The following is a 21079-nucleotide window of genomic DNA, read 5'->3' as shown; positions in this document are numbered from 1 at the left end:
ATTAGTAAGTGTCCATCAATAGATAGATGGATAAAGAGGATGTGGTACAAATATACAATGGAATATTATTCAGTCATTAAAAAGAAATCCTATCATTCATGGATGGACTTAGAGGTATTATGCTAAGTGAAATAAGCCAGGTGGAGAAAGACAAATACCATATGATTTCACTTACATGTGAAGTCTAAAAACAAAATAAAATGAACAAAACAGCAGTAGACTCATAGGCACTGGGAAATGACAGGTGGTTACCATGGGGGAGGATTTGGGGTGGTGAAATAGATGAAGGGTATAAAGAGGCACAAAATCTCAATCATAATAGAAATTAGTCATGGGGATGCAAGTACAGCATAGAGAATATAGTCAATCATTCTGGAACATCTTCCTATATTGACAGTAACTATAGTGGTTGGGGTAGTATATAGCTGTTGAATTACTATGTTCTATAGTTGAAACCAATACAATATTGTATATCAACTATACTTCCATAAGAATGTATAAAAAAATCCTTTCTTTTTTCAATAAAAATTAAGAAAAGTGACAAGTAAAAATTTACCTTTAAAAATTCTGCAGTAAACCTTAAAGCAAAAACTCACTGTGGAAAATACTACCTTTTCTCCCACCATCATTGGAAATATTAGCTCAACATCTGACACATTTTCTAACCCACCTCATGTTCCACTGTTAATTAGTTCAGTAAGCATGACAATGAAATATCAATTTATCACTTTGAATAAACTCATTTTGTGTAAAGTAGAAAAAAATACATAGCCTGCAGAGTAGGAATAGGCTATTTTCCCAGATGTACACCAGTACTCTTCTTAGATGATTCTAGAGGGGACCTAATCTCAATTTATCAATTAGGTAAACTTCAGACTTTCCACAATTCTCTTTTAAAGGGTAAGTTTAATATATATATATTGTGACTAATATGCTTTAATTTTCTCAACTTATTTTTCTATTTTCTATTAGTATGCTTTCTTATTGTTGTTTTCTACCCTATTTTCTCTTGGACAGATGAGTTTTCTTTATTCCATTTCATTTTCTCCTTTGATCTCAAAGCCATCCATTCAACTGTGAGGCAATACACTGTTCAAGAATAAAGGCTCAGGAGCCAAATGCCTGAGTTCAAATATGGCTCCATCACTACTTGGCTCTGTGGTGTGGGGCAAGTTACTTAAACCTTTCTCTGCCTTAGTTTCCTGATCTGCATAAAATGGGAGCAATAACCTCTCCTTATGCAGGTGTCAGCTTCAGTGACTTACTACAGGTAGAGTGCGCAAGAGTGCCCAACACACACAGTGAGCACTTCTCAATGTCAGCCACTATTACTGTTATTGTCTTGAAATTTTTAATATATAAAAATAATATTTTTATATGAAAATACATATTTGCTATTTTTCTGCCTAGTTATCAATAATATCCTTTCCATAAACACTACCAAAGCCTTTACTTCTCTAAACATCTCACTCCCATTTTAATTTCTGTTCCAGATTGTCACTAAAGACTTTTTTTTCCTGTACAATTGATATTTGTTTAGATATAAGAAAAAGTTTTTACTGATTCATTTGTTCAGTATTTCTTTTTTGCATTCCAGGTTCCCTTTCCGCATTCATTTTTCTTTTTGACCTGGAGAATTTTTCAGAGAGGGTCAATGAACAGTAAACATTCTGAGCCCAGATATGTCAGAAAATGTTTTTATTTTACTTACCCTCTTGAATGAAATTTGGCATGGAATAAAATTCAAATCATAAAGTTCACTTTCCTTCACTATGAAGATACTGCTTCTTTGTCTATTTGCATCAAATGTTACTAATGAGAAGTCTGATGTCAGTATGATTCTCATTCCCTGGTAGGTAGTTTGCCTTTTTTCTTGGGAGCTTTAAGTACTTTTCTTTATCTCTAACATTCTAAAAGCAAACATAATATACTTATGTTTCATTAAAAAAAATTCATATGCTTTTCACTCAGGGTAGTCTTTCCATCTGAAGATGTATGTCTTTTCTCGGTTCAGGAAAATTCCTGGCCACTGTTAGTCCAAATAGTGCTTGTCTCCTGTTCTTTTCCTTCCTTCCTTGTGGTGCTACTGTCCAGGGGGTTTAGGCACTCCTGGGTCCATCTTACATGCTGCTTGACCTTTCTTTAGTCCATCCATCTCTTTTTCTTTGTGATAAGAACTGGAAGAAGTCTTCAGTTTGCCCTTCTAGCTCAATAATTTGTTCTTTTTAAAAAAGTTAAATTTTTAAAAATTGTGGTAAAATTTACATATAGCAAAATGTGCACATTTAAATATCCAATTTGTATACGTTTTGAAAAATGTATACACCTATGAAACTGACACCCCAGACAAGACGCAGAATATCTGTAAAATCTCAGAGAATTCCCGTATGAATGATCAGTTGTGTTCTTTCTCCTTGAGGCTGACTAACCACTGTTATGATGATCTTACAAGCTGTTGACCCATTCTCCTAGTGAAGGACAACTCACTCTTAAGTTGTGTTCCATCTGATTTTAATTTTCTAACTCACTAATTACCTGTTCTTGTTCCTAATTTCATATTCCTATTTCAGGACTATAAATTTATCTCCTTTATCTCTCTAAACATATGAAATAGGCTTACTAATACCCTTGACTCCTTGGTCTGGTTCCTAGTGGGTAAGGTTTTACATTTATTGAGCACTGTCTCTTTCTCATGGTCTGTTTTTTCTTAGATGTTTGTTAAATTGTCTACCTCCATAGAGCCCTTCTGTGTACATCTTGGGCTTCTGTTGGGTGTAAGGCCTCCTGTAAGGTGGCTACTCTTGCTCCCTGGTCTTGGTCATGAGGCCTCTGATGTCTTCTTTGCAGCAGGTAAGGTAGTGGCTTGTCCCAGCCATGCTGGCAGCCTCCTGGGGCTGCATCTGTGGCGAACTCCAGCGTAGCAGCCAGGATGGCCTCCTGAATGGCAGCTCAGGCCTCACAAGGCAGCGTTTCCTGAAAACTGAGACCCTGGTCTTCATATCTGCTTTGTATCATATTTAGGAGACAGTCATATTTTCATATTATCAAAGTGCACTGAGAACCCCCCTTCTTGATTCCATGGTGTGGCTGTGCATTTTCTTGGCTTTAAATACAGTGTATTTTATGTTATTTGGGGATGTTCATGGAGTGGAAATAAGAGAGCTAAGCTTGTACCACTAGACCACTGTTTTTGAAATTCAGATTCTTTTAAATCTTTTTTATTTTTACATGAGTGTTAGAAAACATACTCCTATCATTATACCCGTCTTCCATACCATAGAACAAAACACGAAAACCTCCTGAGTTAAAAGCAAAAGTTGGTAAAGATATGCATTTGCAAAATTCCTTGTCCCTTCCAAAGCGAACTTCCTTATTGTTCTCTTACTATAAGTGCTCTCATGGTTTCCACTGTCTCATGTTTTCAGCTCAGCCCCATCCTATAGTTACTCAGATGCACCTTATTCACTGTAATATCTAACTTCTGCTGAGTTTTGACAGGTGATAATATAAAAACAAATTCTATGACTAAGCAATTGCTAGAATTCTATGAGTGATAACAATAGACTAGTAATCTAATAATATAATTTAACACTGTTTGAAATCAAGACTCAGAATGAACACACCTCTACTCATGAAAACATTCCTACTATACAGTTTCAATTAAAAAAAAAGAAAACCAAATTTAAAGAATATTTTAATATGGAAAATGGTCAGTTTTGAGCATGACCTTCTGATCAGTGTAAAATTAAATCTCAGTTTTCCAGGTTATTAAGCGATACAGTTTTATTCACTCTCAGAGTCTCCATTAGGGCAATCCCGTTCATTTCCGTGCACAAGTAGCTGAACTCTGGTGGAAGTAAACACTGCCCTGAGTGGTCTCACTGTACCTTTATAACCTCAGATCTCAAGATGTTCCTGGTGGAAATCCTACTATGCAAATCTACACTTTCTCACTCTCCAAAATGAGAACTCTCATTTTCCCTCAATCCTCCTACACCACTTCTCCTAATCCTCTCTCAGCTCATGACGCTGCCTCAGAGTTCACCGAGGAAACAAGCAATCAGATAGGAACATCACCTGTCATCAGCCAACCTTTGGGCCTCCTGCACCTGCATCCCTGGTCTTTGCCTTTGTCCTGTTGCTATCGGGGAAGAGTGTCTCTGGCTCCTCTCTAAAGCTGATAAACCTTCCACGTATGCCTGAGATTCCATCTCTTGCCTTCTCAAGGATGTTATTATTATAATTATCTCCCTCTCTCCTGCGTCACTGGTTTCTCCATCTGAATCATCCCCACCTGCACACAAACATTTTCTAGTATCTCACATCCCCCACCATGGCACAAATTCTTCAGTTGTCTATAGTCCTCCAGCTCCTCTCTTCACTTTCCCATCCTGCTTAAACTGGGCTCTGCCCAAATGAGTCCTTTCTCCTTTGACCTCTATGTTGCCAAATTGAGTGGTTAAATGTCTGCCTTTATTTTACTTGATGGCATGTGGCGCAGCAACATTCAGTATGATGACCCAACTTTTCTTCCTGAAATGTCACCTTCTCTTGGCTTCTGTGACATAACTCCCTTCTGGTATTTCTTCTATCTCATCGGTTGCTGTTTCTCTTCTCTTTGCTGGTTCCTTCATGTCAGACCACAAACTTAAATGCTGGCACTGGCTTCCTCTTCTCTATCCAGTTCCAAGACATCATATAAAAATAGACTCCAAAACCTCCACCTCCAGCCAGGACTTCTTTCCAGAATTCCACATATGTGTATATAATAATCTACTTAATATTTCTACTTAGATGTTCAGTAGCTATTTCAAACCTAACACAGTCAGGAGACAAATCTTGGTTCTATCTTCGCACCTGTTCCATGCCCCCCTGGTTCTTACCCAATATTCCTTATTTTAGCAAAGAGTACCATGCTTACTCAGATGCTCAAGTCAAAATCTACTTGTCATTCTTCATTCCTCTTTACTCCCCTCTCATCTAGCTAGTCCATAAGCCAGTTTGCCAATGTTTCCCCCAAACCTGTTCTGAATCTGTCCACTACTCTTTGATTTACAATAACCCCGTGTTTAAGGCATTATAATTAAGCTACCTCTTCTAGACTCCTGCAGTAACATCCCTGACCATCTCCTTGCTCCCTGTTCACATGGCAGTCATGGTGATCTCTCCAAACATACTTCAGATTGCATCACTCCCTGCTTAAAATCCACCAATGGTTTTCAACCACATTTTGCCAAGGCCTAACCTTCTTACTCGATTACAAAATTTAACAGGTTCAGGACTCTGCCCATCTCTCTGATCTCATCTCACACCAGTGCCCTGTTGCTCAGCATCCTCTAGCCACACTAGGCTATATGGGATACCTAAAATGCCACGTCTAGTGCAGCAATGGGGCACTTCCCCACTGTTTCCTCTGTCCTACCTGTTCTTTTTTTCTCATCTTTGTATAGCAGGTTACTTCTTGCCATTATGTTCTCCTTAGATACTCTTTTGAGCAACCAGTATTTTATGCATTTATTTATTCCTATCTTTGTGGAATCTGTAGTCTAGGACACGGGAAATGTTCAATACTTTAAATGACCAAAATTTAAAGCATTATTCCTATGAGTCCTCATAGTCAACTATCATTATTAATAGTAAATAACAGCAATGACATCTCACATTTATTGAGTGATTACTGTATGCCAGGCAATATATACAATGCTTTGTATGTATTATCTCATTTACTCTCCAAGCAACCCTACAAAGTCGTTACTATTATTATCCCCATTTTCCACATGAGGAATATGAGGCATGAAACAGTATGTGATTCACTCAAGGTCCAAATGCTAAGAAATGGTAAAGTTAGGATTTAAACCAGGTGGACTAAATTTCAGAGCTTCCATGATTAACTACTTCATATTTTGTTATTATTATAATTACTAATATCAACATTGATAAGCAGCATTAATTGAACATCTGTTATGTATTAGGTACCTAGCCTTTTTACTTGGCTTGATTTAATCTTCACAACAATAGCCTTATGAGGTAGTGTTATGCTCATTTTACAGATGCAGAAAAACAGAGTCTAACATGTTACCTTTCTGGCCCGAGATCACACAGCATATGAATGGCACAGGCGAGATTCCAACCCAGATGTGACATTCCAAATCCACGTTCTGTCTACTATACTACAATGTCTGCACTTTCCCCCCCCAAAGAAAGAGCATTTTTCCATGGTCCATAAACCATGAATTCAGGGAGACTCCTGCTGAGTCTGGGAAAGTCTTTCATATGTGCTGTTTCCTTGACTCCTGGTCATTCAACAGATACTTTGATTGTTTAACACGTGTTGATTCACTGTCATACATGGGAGGACTGTCACTCTCAGTGTTGTTGCTTTGTCTTGTCTACTCTCACCTGTGAAGAAACTTCTCATATGTCTGGCGGAAGGCAAAGCCTGCCCGACGCACCCTCACGTTCTCCAGCAGTCCGAGATACTCTACTTGATGCCGGCAGCGTTCTTCATCAAACACCTGTGGGGACTTCTTGTCATTGGGTTTGATGCAACGTACGTAATACGGTTCCTAAAGAAATAAATCAGCAAATGATAAGTTTCCCTGGAGAAAAATCCCAGACTAAGGACACTAACATGCAGTTAGGGTTAACTGTGTCAAATTATGCTCTGTGCCTCTAATTTCTCAGGCATATACTTGTGAATAGTTTTTCTTTCTTTCCCTGCAATTAAGGTTGGACGCTCTCATGCATTCAGCTAAAACTTTGTTTTATTATACTTTAGGATTCATTAGGAATAGTAGGGGACAAAACTAGAGAGTAATTGAGATATATAAATATAGAGTTTTTGCATATTTATGAAAACATGGTTAAAAAGTAACAGAAGGAATGATTTAATATGAAGTATGGAACTATACAGTAAAGATGAACTGCGATGATGAATATTAAGCACAGCCCAGGTACACAGTAAGTGTTCCATAAGTGTTAGCCATATTATTATTACTATATTGCATTAGTTTGTGCTTTTGAAAAAGAGATGAAAATTTATAAGTAAGTAGAGAGGTTACAAAACCCCCTGTGTTCCAGAATAACCATGTGTCCATGTGGCCCCCTCCTCTGGGTGGTATGCTAGGTGACTGATGGCCTGGGGATAGTCAATCCAGGCCTGCCTTATCCATGGACACATCTTATTGGAATGCCCACCCCTCTGTGGAAGGTTTCACTCACTGGGGCGCTAGGCACACAAGAATGATTCCTTCTAGCATAACACCTAGTACGGTCATAAATCGCGTACTTTCTTTGCTCACACGGAGTCTCTGTCCCCTTGCCCCTGGCACACACGTGGTCTATCTCGTCACCCCATATAAGCAGTGCCCTCCCTGACCATGATAGTGGTGCATAATCTCGTCCAGCCGGCTGCTCCTGGACCCCCTGTAGGTCATTCCTCACATGGTGTCTCCAGGTCTTTTCCCGGGTCTCTTGAACCCTTTCCCATTACACTTCACTCACTTGGGCATGAGATCAGACTTATGATCACACACTCCCTGAAGGTGTCAGTGACTAAAAAAGGGCAAAAAATCCTTTCTTCTGTGCCAGTTTTGTACCATGCATTAGATCATTACTCCTTTTAAACATAAAACTGTGCTTGGCATAGATCCTGGTACTCTGAAGATAATAAATGATCACTGGATAAATCAATGAGGTCAAAAGTATCCAACTAATCAGTGCAAAGCGTTATTTCCCCTTCTCTGATCTATTATCTATAAGACACACTTTAATTATGAGATAGAGTCATCTGTAGCTAAATTAGGCAGTTCCGAGCACCACTGAGGGCTAGAGGTAAAAAGTAGTAAATAGTTTAAGACGTAGGAGAGATCTGAAGAATGTGAATTTACTTGCATTTTGAACGAATAACAGTTTTCGACATCTAAACAGGAAGCTCCAAGTATGACTTCCATAATGAAAAGTAATGCTGTTTTCTTCCTTTTTCTAGGCCCGCTATATGGGTTTCTTATTGTTGCTGTAGCAATTACCATAAACTTGGTGGTTTAAAACAATACAAATTTATTCTCGTATGGTTTTGGAGGTCAGCAGTCCCAGAGGGATCTGTAAGTCCAGGGAGAGGAAATCCCGGGGCAAAATACCTCTAAAAAGCAAAATCAGTCAAAGGGAGAAACAAAGTTTAAAACCCGTTTGTTGCTTACAAACTGCAGTCCAGGGTCATCTCTCTCCTCTGCTCCTGAGGAAGCAAGCAAGCAAGCCAGCCAGCCAGCCAGCCAGCCCCTCCCTTTAAACTCTCAGGTTCAGACATGCCCTCAGTTGCCCAGGTAACTACACATTGATATGGAGATGACCTTCTCTCTACCCCTGAGGATATGCAAATGCACTAAAGCCAGGTGAGATATTCTGGAAATGTTACAATTTTACCCAGTCCAGAAATCTCACCTTACAATCTACTCGTTCCCCTTCTTCCACAATGGTCCCTGGGAGAGAAAACTGGAGCATTGTGACCAGACTAATGACATAACAATAGCAACAGCAATAAAACCGTAACAATCCTCAAGCCAGAGGATTCAGCTAGGTTCAAAATCTTATGCAGATTAAGTCCATAGCTCATCCATTCCATAGGCAGGCAGTAGCTGAGGGTTCAGAGCAACCATCATGCAGCAGCTGCAGCCAGGGGCGCATTCAGACCACAAGGACTGCAGGAGAAAATAACTTTAAGGGTGATAAGGTACATGTTTTAATGACACCAGCATAGGCAAATCTTGTCCATCAGGTAGGATACATGCAAGAGAGTGGTCTTGTGATAAAACAGTGGCAGGAAAAGGATCTCATCCTGGTCTAGCATACAGACTTTCACCCCTCTCCCTGTGGGAGTTACAGATGGGTCGATATATAGGGCTATGGGAGGTACATGCACTGACCATAAAGATAAAACAAACTTCCCTGCAAGATGCTCTTACCTCCTGGACGTTTTGGGTACACTACAGTGACCTTTGGGGGCCATTCAGCTGTTACTCCAGGAATACAGACGACGCCAGCTTCCAGGCCTTTCCCCCAAGGTGCCAGAGGGCCAGCCATCGCTGGTCCATGTGTCAAAATGTCCAGGGTCAGGTACATTCAACAGTGTCTCCAGGGCTTAATGCAGTAGGGGCTGGCAGCAGAATGTTGCTCTGCTGGCTATAACCTGGCTTCAATAGCTCACCTTTGGTTTGGATGTACAATTGTATAGGAGAGGCAGCAAGGTGTGTGAGCATATCCACAGGGCTCAAAGCTCGTTTATGTGGCTTCTCATTCAGAGGCGAACTGTCCATACACAAACTGACCAACCCTGTAGACTACTGGTGTCTGCCTTCAGGCCAGATTTCAACAAACTGTTGTACCTCTCTATCATGCCTGCCCAGGCAGGATTATATGATACATGAAATTTAACCTTTATTCCTAATTGCTACACCCATCCTTGTAGTCCATGTCCAGTAAAGTGGGTGCCTTGATCTCTTTCAATCACCTGCGGCTGGCCATAGGCTGCAGAGAGGCTCCAGGCCCCTCTTGGTGGTTTTGCTGATCTGCACAATGTGCAGGAAAAGCAACCAATAGTCCAGTAGCTGTGTCCACACAAGTCATGGCATACCAATTATCTTCTGATATAGGCAGAGGCCCAATATAGTCTATTTTCCACCTGACAAGGGGTATTGGCCCCCTTACTATTGTACCATGTTGGGTGGGACTCCGTAGTCCCTCTTAGAGCACACAAGGCACTCCTTCCGGGCTTTGCTGATTTCTTCAAATGTCAGTGGAAAGCCCTGCCGACAGGCTACAGCCCACATTGTTTTTGCCCCGCATGCAACAAATGCTGGTGTAGCCATTGGGCCACATCAGAGGCAGGCTTTCCTTCTAGCCAGCGCACCTGGGTCAATGTGTCTGCTTCATCATTCCCTGGGGATGCCAAAGGCAAATGGCCAGTCACGTGATATACAGTAACAGCCTTAGTCTGACCAGAGGCCATAGGTCTTGCCACAACTCTTGCCCCCAAAGGTACTGGTGACCAACCATTCAGTTGGCATGACACCATGTCAGTAGCCACAGGGTCAAGCCCCCATAGATAGCCCAGCTGTCAGTGCAGATAACTATGGGGGAAGGCTCCTGGGTGATCATGAGCCCTACTGCCCGCAACTCAGCCCATAGGCTGCTCTTCCCCTCTCCATCATCCATCCATATTGTCTCAGTCTTAGGATGGAAAGCCACAGCCCTCCACTTCTGGGGCTGCCCACTACTGGAGCTGTCTCTTTACCAAGCATCTTCAGGTATAGGGGCTTTTCCCTTCTGATAAGAAGTCTCGGCTACCAAGGGCTGAAAAGCAAGTTCTTCCTGCTTTCCACTGGTATAGGTCACTGCCCCAATAAGCGTTGGAGTTCTTAACTTAAGGGGCTAGCGGAGAGGGCACTGCGCTGCTATAAATATGCACCCCATTTGGCCAGGGCAGGTGTCTGGGTCATGCCACTCCATGGCCTTTGGGTCCAGTCTTGCACCCACCCCGTGATGGGATCTGCTACCCAGGCTACCGCCTGAGGTACCATCTTCTCCTGTTTTAAAGGCCCATCCAGCTGTAATTAAGAAAATAAAAACAAAACAACCGTGGGTTCCTCAGGGGTAGGAGCAGCTCCCTCCCCAGCTTGTGGAGCACTCCATGCTGCGCCCCTATACCCAGGATGAGTTGGTGGACATGAGCGTCTGGTATAGGCAGAGGCCATCTGAATCTCTGCCTACATGACTTTTACTTTGGTCGGAGCTGTTTTGGTGATGGGCTCTGTAGCCAGCAAGGTGTGGTACACAGCAGCCAGTTGCTTCTCTATCACAGTGTACCAGACCTCTGATCCTTTCCATAGTTGTGACCAGAATCCAATAGGTTGGTGTGTCTGCTAAAGCCACTGCCAAAGACCCTATCCAGAACCATCTTCAGTTACATGAACATCTAGTTCACAGGGTATTGATGAGTCCATTACATTCAAGGCCGGCCTTGACTACCCGCTTGGCAGCAATAAAAGCAGCTGCACATGTCTCATCCCAGTCCCACCTGATGCCCTTTCGTACCAACCGGTATAAGGGCTTCAGAATTTGTGCCAAGTGTGGGATAAATGCTCTCCAGTAGCCCAAAAGACCCCAAAACTCTTGTAATACTGCCACAGTGGTAGGGGTGGGGAAAGCCTGGACCTTGTCTATAACTGCTTCAGGAACAACTTTAGTTTTATCCAACCAGACAACTCCCAAGAATTTCACAGACAAACCAGGTCCCTGAACCTTGGTACTGTTCACAGCCCATCCTTTTTCCTGTAGATGTTGCAACAGTCTAAGAACTGCCCCTTCTAAATCTGTAAGAGAATCAGATGTGAGCATAACATCATTACGTAGTGATACAACCGCACTGTTTGCGGTTTCCTCCATGTGGCCAAGTCCTGGGCTACAAGTCCATGACAGATGGTGGGACTGTGGAGATATCCCTCTGGAAGGACAGTGAATGTCCACTGCGAGCCCTCCCATGTGAAGGCAGACTGTTCCTGGCTTTCCTGTGCTATATCAATAGAGAAGAAAGCATTAGCAAGGTCTACTACATAATGATACATTCCCAGTGCATGGCTGAGGGTGTCCAGAATGTCTGCTATAGAGGGGACAGCAGCATGCAATGGGGGTGTGACTTTATTCAATTCCCTGTAGTCTACAGTCACATGCCATGAGCCATCTGGCTTTCTCACTGGCCACACTGGGGAATTAAAAGGACTATGAGTTGACTTTATGATACCCACCATCTCCAACTCCTTTAGAGTTTCTCCAATTTCCTTGTGCCCCCCAGGCAATTTATACTGTTTAATATTTGTCACCACCAAGGTACAGGCAGAGCTACAGATTGGTGCTTAGCATGTACCCTCAGAACTGCCTTTACCATATGTACCTTCAGTCTGAACTCACCTGCAGTGGTCTGTAATCACAGGCCCTGCAGGATATCGACCCCCAAAATATATTCAGGAATGGGAGAAATGTACATGGTATACTCCTTTGGGGGTAAACGCCAATGAGATTTGGGCTTTCTTCACTCTAATTGGCTTACCCCCACAGCCATCTATCACAGCAGGGGTCCAGGGAAAACACTCAGGGTTGCCACAAATCAAAGAACACGCAGCTCCTGTGTCCACCAGCACCAGGACACATTGTACATTCACAGGGGACCAATGAATTGCTAATTCTACATGTGGCCTCTGGTCCCCACCATGTTCCCCAAGGTGGGGACTTTGACCTCCCTCTCTTAGTTGAACTGCGATGCCCAATCATCCTCCTGTGGGGGTGAGGGCTCAGGCGAATCCTGAGTACTGTCTCCCATGAAGTTTTGTAGGGACACAGGCCGGGCATGACCCTGGTTTCCGTGTCCTGGTCCTCAGCGGCTGGAACTGCTGCTCTGGCTTCAATTGGTGCCAGTTCTAACAATATTCTGTTGGGCTGCCCATCAAGTTTTCTTTCACTACCCCGGCCTTTATCAAATCAGACCACATCTGGGTCCTCGAGACCTTCACGGGGCCTTTTGCACCTCTCCTTTCAGTCGTGGCCTGTACTGCCCTCCATGCCCTTATTGTTTCAACCTCCCCCAGATCGGCTAAAGTATGAGTAGCCTCCCTTATGGGTTGCCCTAGGTGGGGGGCAAGAGTATTCACTAGGGACCCAAAGAGAGATGTGGGAGCTCAATGCAGCACCACGTTTCTCATTCCTATAGTGAACACCTCCTCATCAGGGCCCTGGGAGTATGTATTACAGATGATGTTTTTCATACCCAATTGCTGCAGTACCTGCTGGAGCTCTGCATACTTTTTCCAACTACTGGGAAAATATGGTAAATCACCCTGATTAGGCCAAACTATCCTGATGGTAGCTGTCAGCCATTCCAGGGGTGTCTGATTCCCTGAGGCGTGACGGGCATTTTGCATCCGCTGCCAGAGGGAAGGGTGAGTCATCAGGGAAGCCATTCTACTCATTTCAGTACCGGACACAACAATGTTTTCCACTCCAATATCCCAGAGACATAAAAGTCATGTAGGCAAAGATTCCGATGGCCTCCGTCTATACCGGACGCTCATGTCCACCAGCTCATCCTGAGTATAGGGGTGGGCATGGCGTGCTCCACAAGCTGGAGAGGGGGCTGCTCCTCCCCCTGAGGAGCCCACGGTTGTTTCCTTTTTATTTTCTTAATTACAGCTAGGCGGGCCTTTAAAACAGAAGATGGTACCTCAGGAGGTGGCCTGTGTAGCAGATCTGCCAACGGCCCCGCCTCCTCCTCTTCTCCCTCGGGCTCCTCCACCAACAGCTCCTCCTCCACCATTTCCAGGGCTGAAGGTGCTACTCTTCTCCCCAACCCCCCTCCTCCACAGCCCCCTGCAATATGGTTTTTCCTGCCATCTCCCCCCTTGCCACTGCCAAGGAATCTTCTAGGACCATGACCTGTCTTTTCAGTAACTGTCTCTCTTCTTTAACAGCATCCCATAGGTTATCACTCAGCTCCTCCAAGTGATGCTGAAGTGTGTCTCTCTCCTGCCTAAGTCCCCTTTCTCCTCGCTAACCCTCTCGATAATCCTGTCTTTCTCCTGTATGACATTTTCCTCTATAAAAGATGAAAAGAGACCCTACAATGGCAGCTGCTACACGGCCCCCTAAGGACTCCAAGCAGTCTTCCAACTCACAGAGGGCTAATTCTGCAGCTTCCGGTATTTCCACCCTTCCTCACTTCTGGAGAAGGCCCCAACCCTCTAAAAGGCACTTTACCCTAGACCAATTCCCCGTTAGGGGTTCCCAACTTGGAAGCCCTACAGCTGGGGGGATAATAATAGGTGAAGCAGCACCCTCTGCCGCTGCGTCCACTGGGGCCTCCCCACCATCCACAGGAGCAGCCCTCCCAAAGGTCGCACCCATTATGACAGATTTCAGGTTCAGAGGCACCCTGCCAACTGCCGCCAGATGTAAGTCTGGGGAGAGGAAATCCTGGGCAAAATACCCCTAAAAACTAAAATCAGTCAAAGGGAGAAATAAAGTTTACAACCCGTTTATTGCTTACAAACTGCAGTCCAGGGACAACTTTTCTCCTTTGTTCCTGAAGAAGCCAGCAGGCCAGCTCCTCCCTTTAAACTCTTAGGTTCAGACACACCCTTGGTTGCCCAGGTAATTACCCATTGACATGGAGATGACCTTCTCTCCACCCCTGAGGATATGCAAATGTACTAAAGCCAGGCAAGATACTCTGGAAATGTTCCAATTTTACCCACAGATCTCACTGGGCTAAAAATCAAGGTGTCAGCAGGCTGTTGTTTTCTGCAGGCTCTCAGAGAGAACCTATTTCCTTATCTTCTCCAGCTGCTAGAGGCTGCCCCCATTCCTTGGCTGACAGCCTCCTTCCATCTTCAAGGCCAGCAATGGACTCCTGAGTCTCAAGGCCACCTTATGGTTCTGACTCTTCGGCCTCCCTCTTTCTCTGTGAAGGGCTCTTGCATTTACATTGGGCTTACCTGGATAATGCAGGATAATCTCTTTAAGGCCAGCTGATTAGCCATCATAATTCTACCTGGGCATGCAACATAACATATTCCCAGGTTTTGGGGAGCTGGGACGAAGATATCCTTGGGGGGCTGTGGCTATAACTTAAAATCAATCTCTCTTCCTTCTTTGTCCCTGTTTCTTGGTATAAAACTTTGAAAACCTTTGGAATCTACTCAGTGATAGAATTATTTTGTGATACTAATGAGGTGACTCGCACCCAGCCCCTAGGTAGCTTCTAGATGGTGGCTGGTCACCAGAAAAATCTTCCACAAGATTAAAGGCATGGAACTTTCAGCTGCTTGACCTCTGGGGAGAGAGGGGCTAGAGACTGAGTTCAGCTAGATAGGAGCCAATGATTTAGTCTTGCTTATATAATGAAATCCTGAAAGCAAACAAACAAACAAACAAAAACTCAGGCCACCGAAGCTGGGAAGGTGATGCACCCTGACTCCACAGAGACAGAAGCTCCTGCCCTCAGGACCTCCAGACCTTCCAGACTTTGTCACGCTGTGGATTCCTTCATCTGGCTTATACGGGCAGTTAGTATAGAGAACTGGTGTTGAAATGCAAGGCCAATATTCTGCCTAGCACACCTGTCTTTTTTCATCTCATCTGCGGTAGACTGAAAAGCATGACTACACTAGTTTGCAGCACTTCCCAGCAAGAGGTGGATTTTTCACCCCAACTCCTTGAATTTGGACTGGTCTTGTGACTTGCATTAGCCAACAGAATGTGGCAGAAGTGCCTTGAGAGGCTTCACCCTTTTAGAACACTTCTGCCATCATGTGAAGGGATATAGATTCTGCAAAGAGGTCAAGTTATCCCGGCCACCCAGCCATGCCCTGTCAATGTGTCATTTTAGACCATCCAGCCCCAGCTGACTAAGGTCACTTGGTGAGCCCAAGTGAGAACAGCAGAAGAGCTGGCGAGTCAATCCTAATGGGAAACAACGAAGTGTTGTTTGAAGCACTACATTTTAGGGTGACTTGTTATGCATCAATATCAGATAACTGATACTTCTTCCCTATTTCTGAATACCAATCCTTGGCTTAGCTTTAAGCAGAGGATCAATATTGTTGCAAAGCACAAACAGAATCTTACCTTAAAAATAGTAAGGGGGATCAAATGTTTACTAAATCCAGAATGGTTTTCAAACAGAGCATTTATATGGGGAGGTTGCAGCTCATTTTTGAAAGGGGCTTAAAATAAATTTAAAACAAACTTAGTGGGATGGGTAAATGTGGAAATTGAAGGCAAATTCTGGCGTACTAAGACCCCCACCCCATAAGATCCAATCACCACCAACCAGATGGTCGCCCACCCCTTAAGATCCAATCACCAACGCAGAACACACCCTACCCCTACTCCTTAGAAACGCATTTCCTCACCCATGAGCTGCTGCTCCCTCTCTCTGGGGGCAGCCATTTTCTCTTTCAGATAATAAAATCTCTTGCGTGGGCCCATGTCTCCTGAGTCGTTCTGGGGTAAGGAGGGTCGCGGCGAGATACCCTTTCAGAAATGGGGGGCAATTTACTTGAGGAATTTTTATAAGTGTCCTGGGATGTAGGGCCATTGGTGAATAAATGAAGAGAAGTGGCACTGCACACAGTAAACATTAAAATACTACTTAGTCTATATGTAGCTTTGGTACTGGTGAACAGAATAAGCATTAGAGAATCAGGATGCTTGTGTACTGGTCGTCGCTGCTCTCAACTAGCTGTGATAGTCTCTCTGAACTAACAGTCTAATTTATAAAATGAGAATATCATTTACTAATGAAAGACTAGGTCAATTAAACCAACAGCCATGCTGGGGAACTCTAGGACAGGCAAATAAGATATGCAAAACATTTGGGGCCAGAACCCAGGAGAGGAAGGAAGACAAGGACGGTCGAGAGACCTCCTTTTTTTTTTGTCCTGGGGAAATTTGCCAACTCTAGAAGAAGTGGATGGGATCAGAGTAGTTGTCTTGACAGTCTCACGGGGATAATGGGACTGAGATTAGACACTAGGGTCTGATAAAGAAGAGATCATAGGTGAACCTCTCTCACTTTTGGTTGGGATCCAAACAGGCTACCACTAGCAATACGGGTGAATCAGAAGTAGGCAGTCCTTCACAAGAATCACAGTTCAGCTTTGAATTACTTCAGTTCTTGACACTGGAATAGCTGAGTTGGAATACTAGTGCTCTTACGTGCCTAGAAGGAGCGAGGGTAAATTTTCCATAGAGAAAAATGACATAAATGTGGGCCTCCAATTATTTCTATAAGCAATTTTGCCAACATAATGTTTGGAACAAAATCAAAATTAACCAGACTTGTAAGGAACCAAGATAACATGAATTAGAAACAGCAAAACAACATGCAAAATAAACAGACCTGCAGGGGTCTGGATATTGGAGTTATCAGAGATATTAAAAAACTATGCTAACCATGTTCAAGAAGACAAAAGACAATATTGAGAACTGTTTTTTTAAGAACTAGAAACTATAAAAAAGGACCAAACCAAATGGAAAACCTAGGGCTGAAAAAACGATAATGTAAATTAAGAACTCAGTGGATCAGAAGAGTAGATCAGAAGTCTAGGGAAAAAAAGAGTGAACTAGAAGGTAGGTGAGAAGAAATTTCTCTGAATGGAGCACAGAGGAACAAAAAGATAGAAAACAAAGAAGAGAGACTGAGAGCCGTGGAAGATACAATGAGACAGTCCAAGTAACTGGGGTCCTGATGGGGAGAAGACAGAAGGGGCAGAAGCAATACGTGAAGAGCTAATAGTTAAGAACTTGGCAACTGAATAAAATAATCAAGCTGTTGCACATTGAAGAAGTCCTGCCAACTCAAAGCAGAATTAAAAAAGAATCCACACCTAGTTATACTGTAGTAAAGCTTCTGAGAACCAAAGAAAAACAATTGGAGGAAAACAGAATACCTGAAGGAGCAAAACACAGATTCACAGCTGACTTCTCAAAAAGAAGCAATGGAATTCAGAAGACAAAAGAGTATTAGCTTTGAAGTGCTGAAGGAACTGCCCAGAATTTTACACCCAGAAAAAATGTTCTTCAATAATAAAAGCGGTATAAAATATTCCCAGGGAAGCAAAAATTGAAGAATTTGTCAACATCAGGCCTCAGATAGAACAGGATGATGTTCAGGCATAAGAAAAATGGTCCTAGATGACATTCACAGATGAAAGTCAGTGTGATACAGAAAGAGGAAAAAGTAAGTGATAAATGAGTAAATCTGAACAGTTACTGACAATGGTGATGATGATGATGATGGTGTCATCTTACTGGCTTTAAAAATATGCATACATAAAACATATACAATTTAAAAACATGACCAAAATACATCTAAGTTGGGAGGAAGGCAAACGGTATTAAAATGTTTGATGGACCTTGCACTGTTCAGGGAGGAGGTAAAGTACCAAATAATATTAGGTTTTTATATTCAGGAATGATATTGTAACAACTCAAGTAACCAACAAACAGCATTCTGACATAAATCTTCTAAAATAATAAAGGGAATAAATGGAATCATAAAAAATAATTGTAACAGTGAGTGGTGGTGTGGTGTGAGGGAAGGGTGCCTTCTTAGGTTAAACTCAACATTCTGACTCAAAAAACTTACAGGCAACATGTGACATGCATTTACTCAGGACAAGAACATGGTTTGCCAGTAGGAAGTGTCAGGGTCCTTGCAGCAGTCCACACAGCAGTCAGGTGACAGGCTGGGGACAAGGAGATGAGATCCACATCAGGCAGGTGTGGGAAGTGCCCTTGGTTTAAAAGCCTCATGCCATATGGGATCTAACATCTTTTGAAGTACCTTTTTCAGGGTCCATGATGGGGACCATGGCTAACATTTGAATCACTGCACTCAGGGAAGCCCAAAAATGTTATCCCCATCAGAATTTTTCCAATACAGATGCAATTTACCAACAGGGGCACTTTTATCAAAAGCAAGGTTGCCTGGTTTTTATTATATAGTTGATACACATCTCACTAGGTTAACAGGAGAACAGAGCTAGAAATTTAACTGAGGTTAAGGATTTAACTATCAAGCAGAAGGAAATTGATAAATTTTGTTTTTATTTACTTTTTGTTCACAATACTCAATCCAAAAGAAGGTTAAAAAGAAAAAAAGAAGAAATACGGAAGAGTTAAATAGAAAGTGCTAATGAGGACAATTTAAATGCAACATATGTTAAGAGTAAATGCACTAAATGATTTATTTGAAAGACAAAGATTGTCAGAATGGATAAAAAACCAAAAACTATAAGCTATTTAAGAGAGACATACTTGAAACATAAGGATAAAGCAAGGTTGAAAATAAAAGGGTAGAGAAGGATAGACCAGGCAAATCTAGCCAAAAAAAAGTTAATGTAATGATTTTATTCATACAAGCTGACTTTAAATAAGGCAAATAGCAATACAGAAATAGAGAAACATTTCATAATGATAAATTACTCAAACACTAGGAAGAAAATAACAGTTCCAACTTGAATAAACCCTAATAAATACCCAAAATACTTATAGCAAAAATTGAAGGTACAAGGAGAAGCAGACACATTCAGAACGAGGGTAGATTTTATCACATTCCATCATTGACAAAACAAAGAAATTAATAAGAATGCAGTATAACTGGACAATATGATTAGTAAAACTGACCTAATGGGTGTGTAGAGAATAATACAAACTATTTTTATATATAACAAAACAAATACATAAAATATAACAAATTTCTATGGATTGAAATCACACAGAATATCTCTCTGAACAAATGAGATTAAGCTAGAAATCAAGAGCAAAAAAATAATTAGAAAATCTTATGTGTTTGGAAATTAAGAAATACACTTCTAAATGACCACTGGGTTGAAAAGAAAATTAGTGAGAATTAGAAAATATTCTGAACTCAGTAATTTATATAATCTGAACGGAATAGTATTGACTGATTATGCACAGGAAGTGGTAACACTGGATTAGACACTAATGACCAACTAAAAATTGTCAGATAAGGAATCGAGTGGAAATACTTTCTCTATATTTAATCAGCATTCTGTCTCAATTTATAAGTGCCACCTCCTCTCTCATTTATAAATATCCAGACTGACTCAGCCTAAGGAATCCTAAATTTGACAAATTCTAAGCATCTTATAAAGGTTAGATTGCCAAAGTTAGTAGTGATTTTATTCTCTTGGACTTTTTAACCAGTTTCTCTCCACATTTTTTGTGGAAGTACACAATCAGTATACGTGTAAGCCAGAGGCATTGTATTTAGGCATTCATCTGTTTAACCTGCTTTGAACACTGTCAGAGTCAAAGAGAAACAGGCAAATTCAAGTTCATTTAATAATTTACTATCTGTTTAGAGCACTCTACTAGGTATCAAGAGGTATATAAAATTAACAGAACTCATTCCGTGTGTTACAAAAATGTATAATCTAGGTAAGGAGACAAAACATGCATTTAAAACACTGGGTAGACTCTGAAAAAGTGGGGTTAGGGACTTCCACTTCTGGTGATGGAAGACCAGGCAACCTTCCTGCTTAAGTCCCTAAAAAAAGCACTGGACAAGATATGGGAGAAAAAAATCTTCCTAAATGTAGCAAAGAGCCAGAAAGAGAGTCAAAATGAGAATTAGACTAAAATCCAAGAGGGGTAAGGCCAGCCTTTGTCCTGGGGGCTATTGTTGATCTGGAGAGGCCACCAGAGGCTGAGCATAGCTTCTGACAGCCTTTTGGAGCTGAGGGGATGAAAGCTGGAGTCGGAGGCCACGGAGGAGCGATACTGGTCTGGGATCCTGAATAGCTAAACCTCAGAGTTCAAGGAGAATGGAAAACAATTTGGCCCTTTGAGGGACAGCAGCCCATCGCCGAGCCCCTTCAGGTCCTAAATTGGATTAAGGTGATCCCAAATTGTCAGAATTTCTCTAATGGTTTCAAATGTCAACTTCCAACTCCTATTATGATTGGGTGTTATTAACAAGTATATCAGTATTTTTTCTTTAATCTGATTTGACAATTTTTATCATTTACATTCAGTTTAAGTCCTAACATATTTGGATTTATTTCTAGAATTTTAATATGTCCTAGCTTTCCTATGTTCTTTTATCTCCTCTTTCCCATGCTTTGTAGTGCTGATTTTTTTTTCATTCTGGATTTTTCCCCCTCTGCTAGTTTGAAAATTATAACCTCATTCTCATTATTAATGAGTACACTAGAAAATTTTACATGGATTTGTAACTCATCAGTTACAAGTGAAGCAGTATTTTTATCCTTTTCTTGAACAACTAAGGAAAGGACCTTAAGCACTTGAATTTACATGCTATTGTTGTGCTACTTAATGCTAATTTTGTATTTTAATCCAATGAGATATTATTTTACAGTTTATTTATATGCATCGATTTACCAATTTCTTTGCTCTTATTTTAGCACCTCAGACTTTCATTTACTATACTCTTCCTTCTGCCTGATGTTTATGCTTTAGAATTTCCTTTAGTGTGGTTCTAACTTCC

At 41.8% G+C, this 21079-nt stretch overlaps 1 protein-coding gene across 3 annotated transcripts in view; it reads right to left on the bottom strand.

Annotated features, from left to right (window-relative positions):
- Positions 1-21079, bottom strand: part of MYO1D (myosin ID) — a 358498-nt gene that overhangs the window by 189249 nt on the left and 148170 nt on the right. For all 3 annotated transcript variants that reach the window (XM_036879016.2, XM_036879017.2, XM_036879015.2), the window contains exon 15: positions 6400-6566. In XM_036879016.2, coding sequence (XP_036734911.1) covers positions 6400-6566 — 167 coding nt within the window. The remainder of the gene's footprint in view (positions 1-6399; positions 6567-21079) is intronic.

Source organism: Manis pentadactyla, chromosome 4 (assembly GCF_030020395.1).
Source record: "Manis pentadactyla isolate mManPen7 chromosome 4, mManPen7.hap1, whole genome shotgun sequence".
NCBI classification, from domain to species: Eukaryota; Metazoa; Chordata; class Mammalia; order Pholidota; family Manidae; genus Manis; species Manis pentadactyla.
The sequence above is the reverse complement of the archived record's forward strand: the minus strand, read 5'-3'. Positions and strand labels throughout refer to the sequence as shown.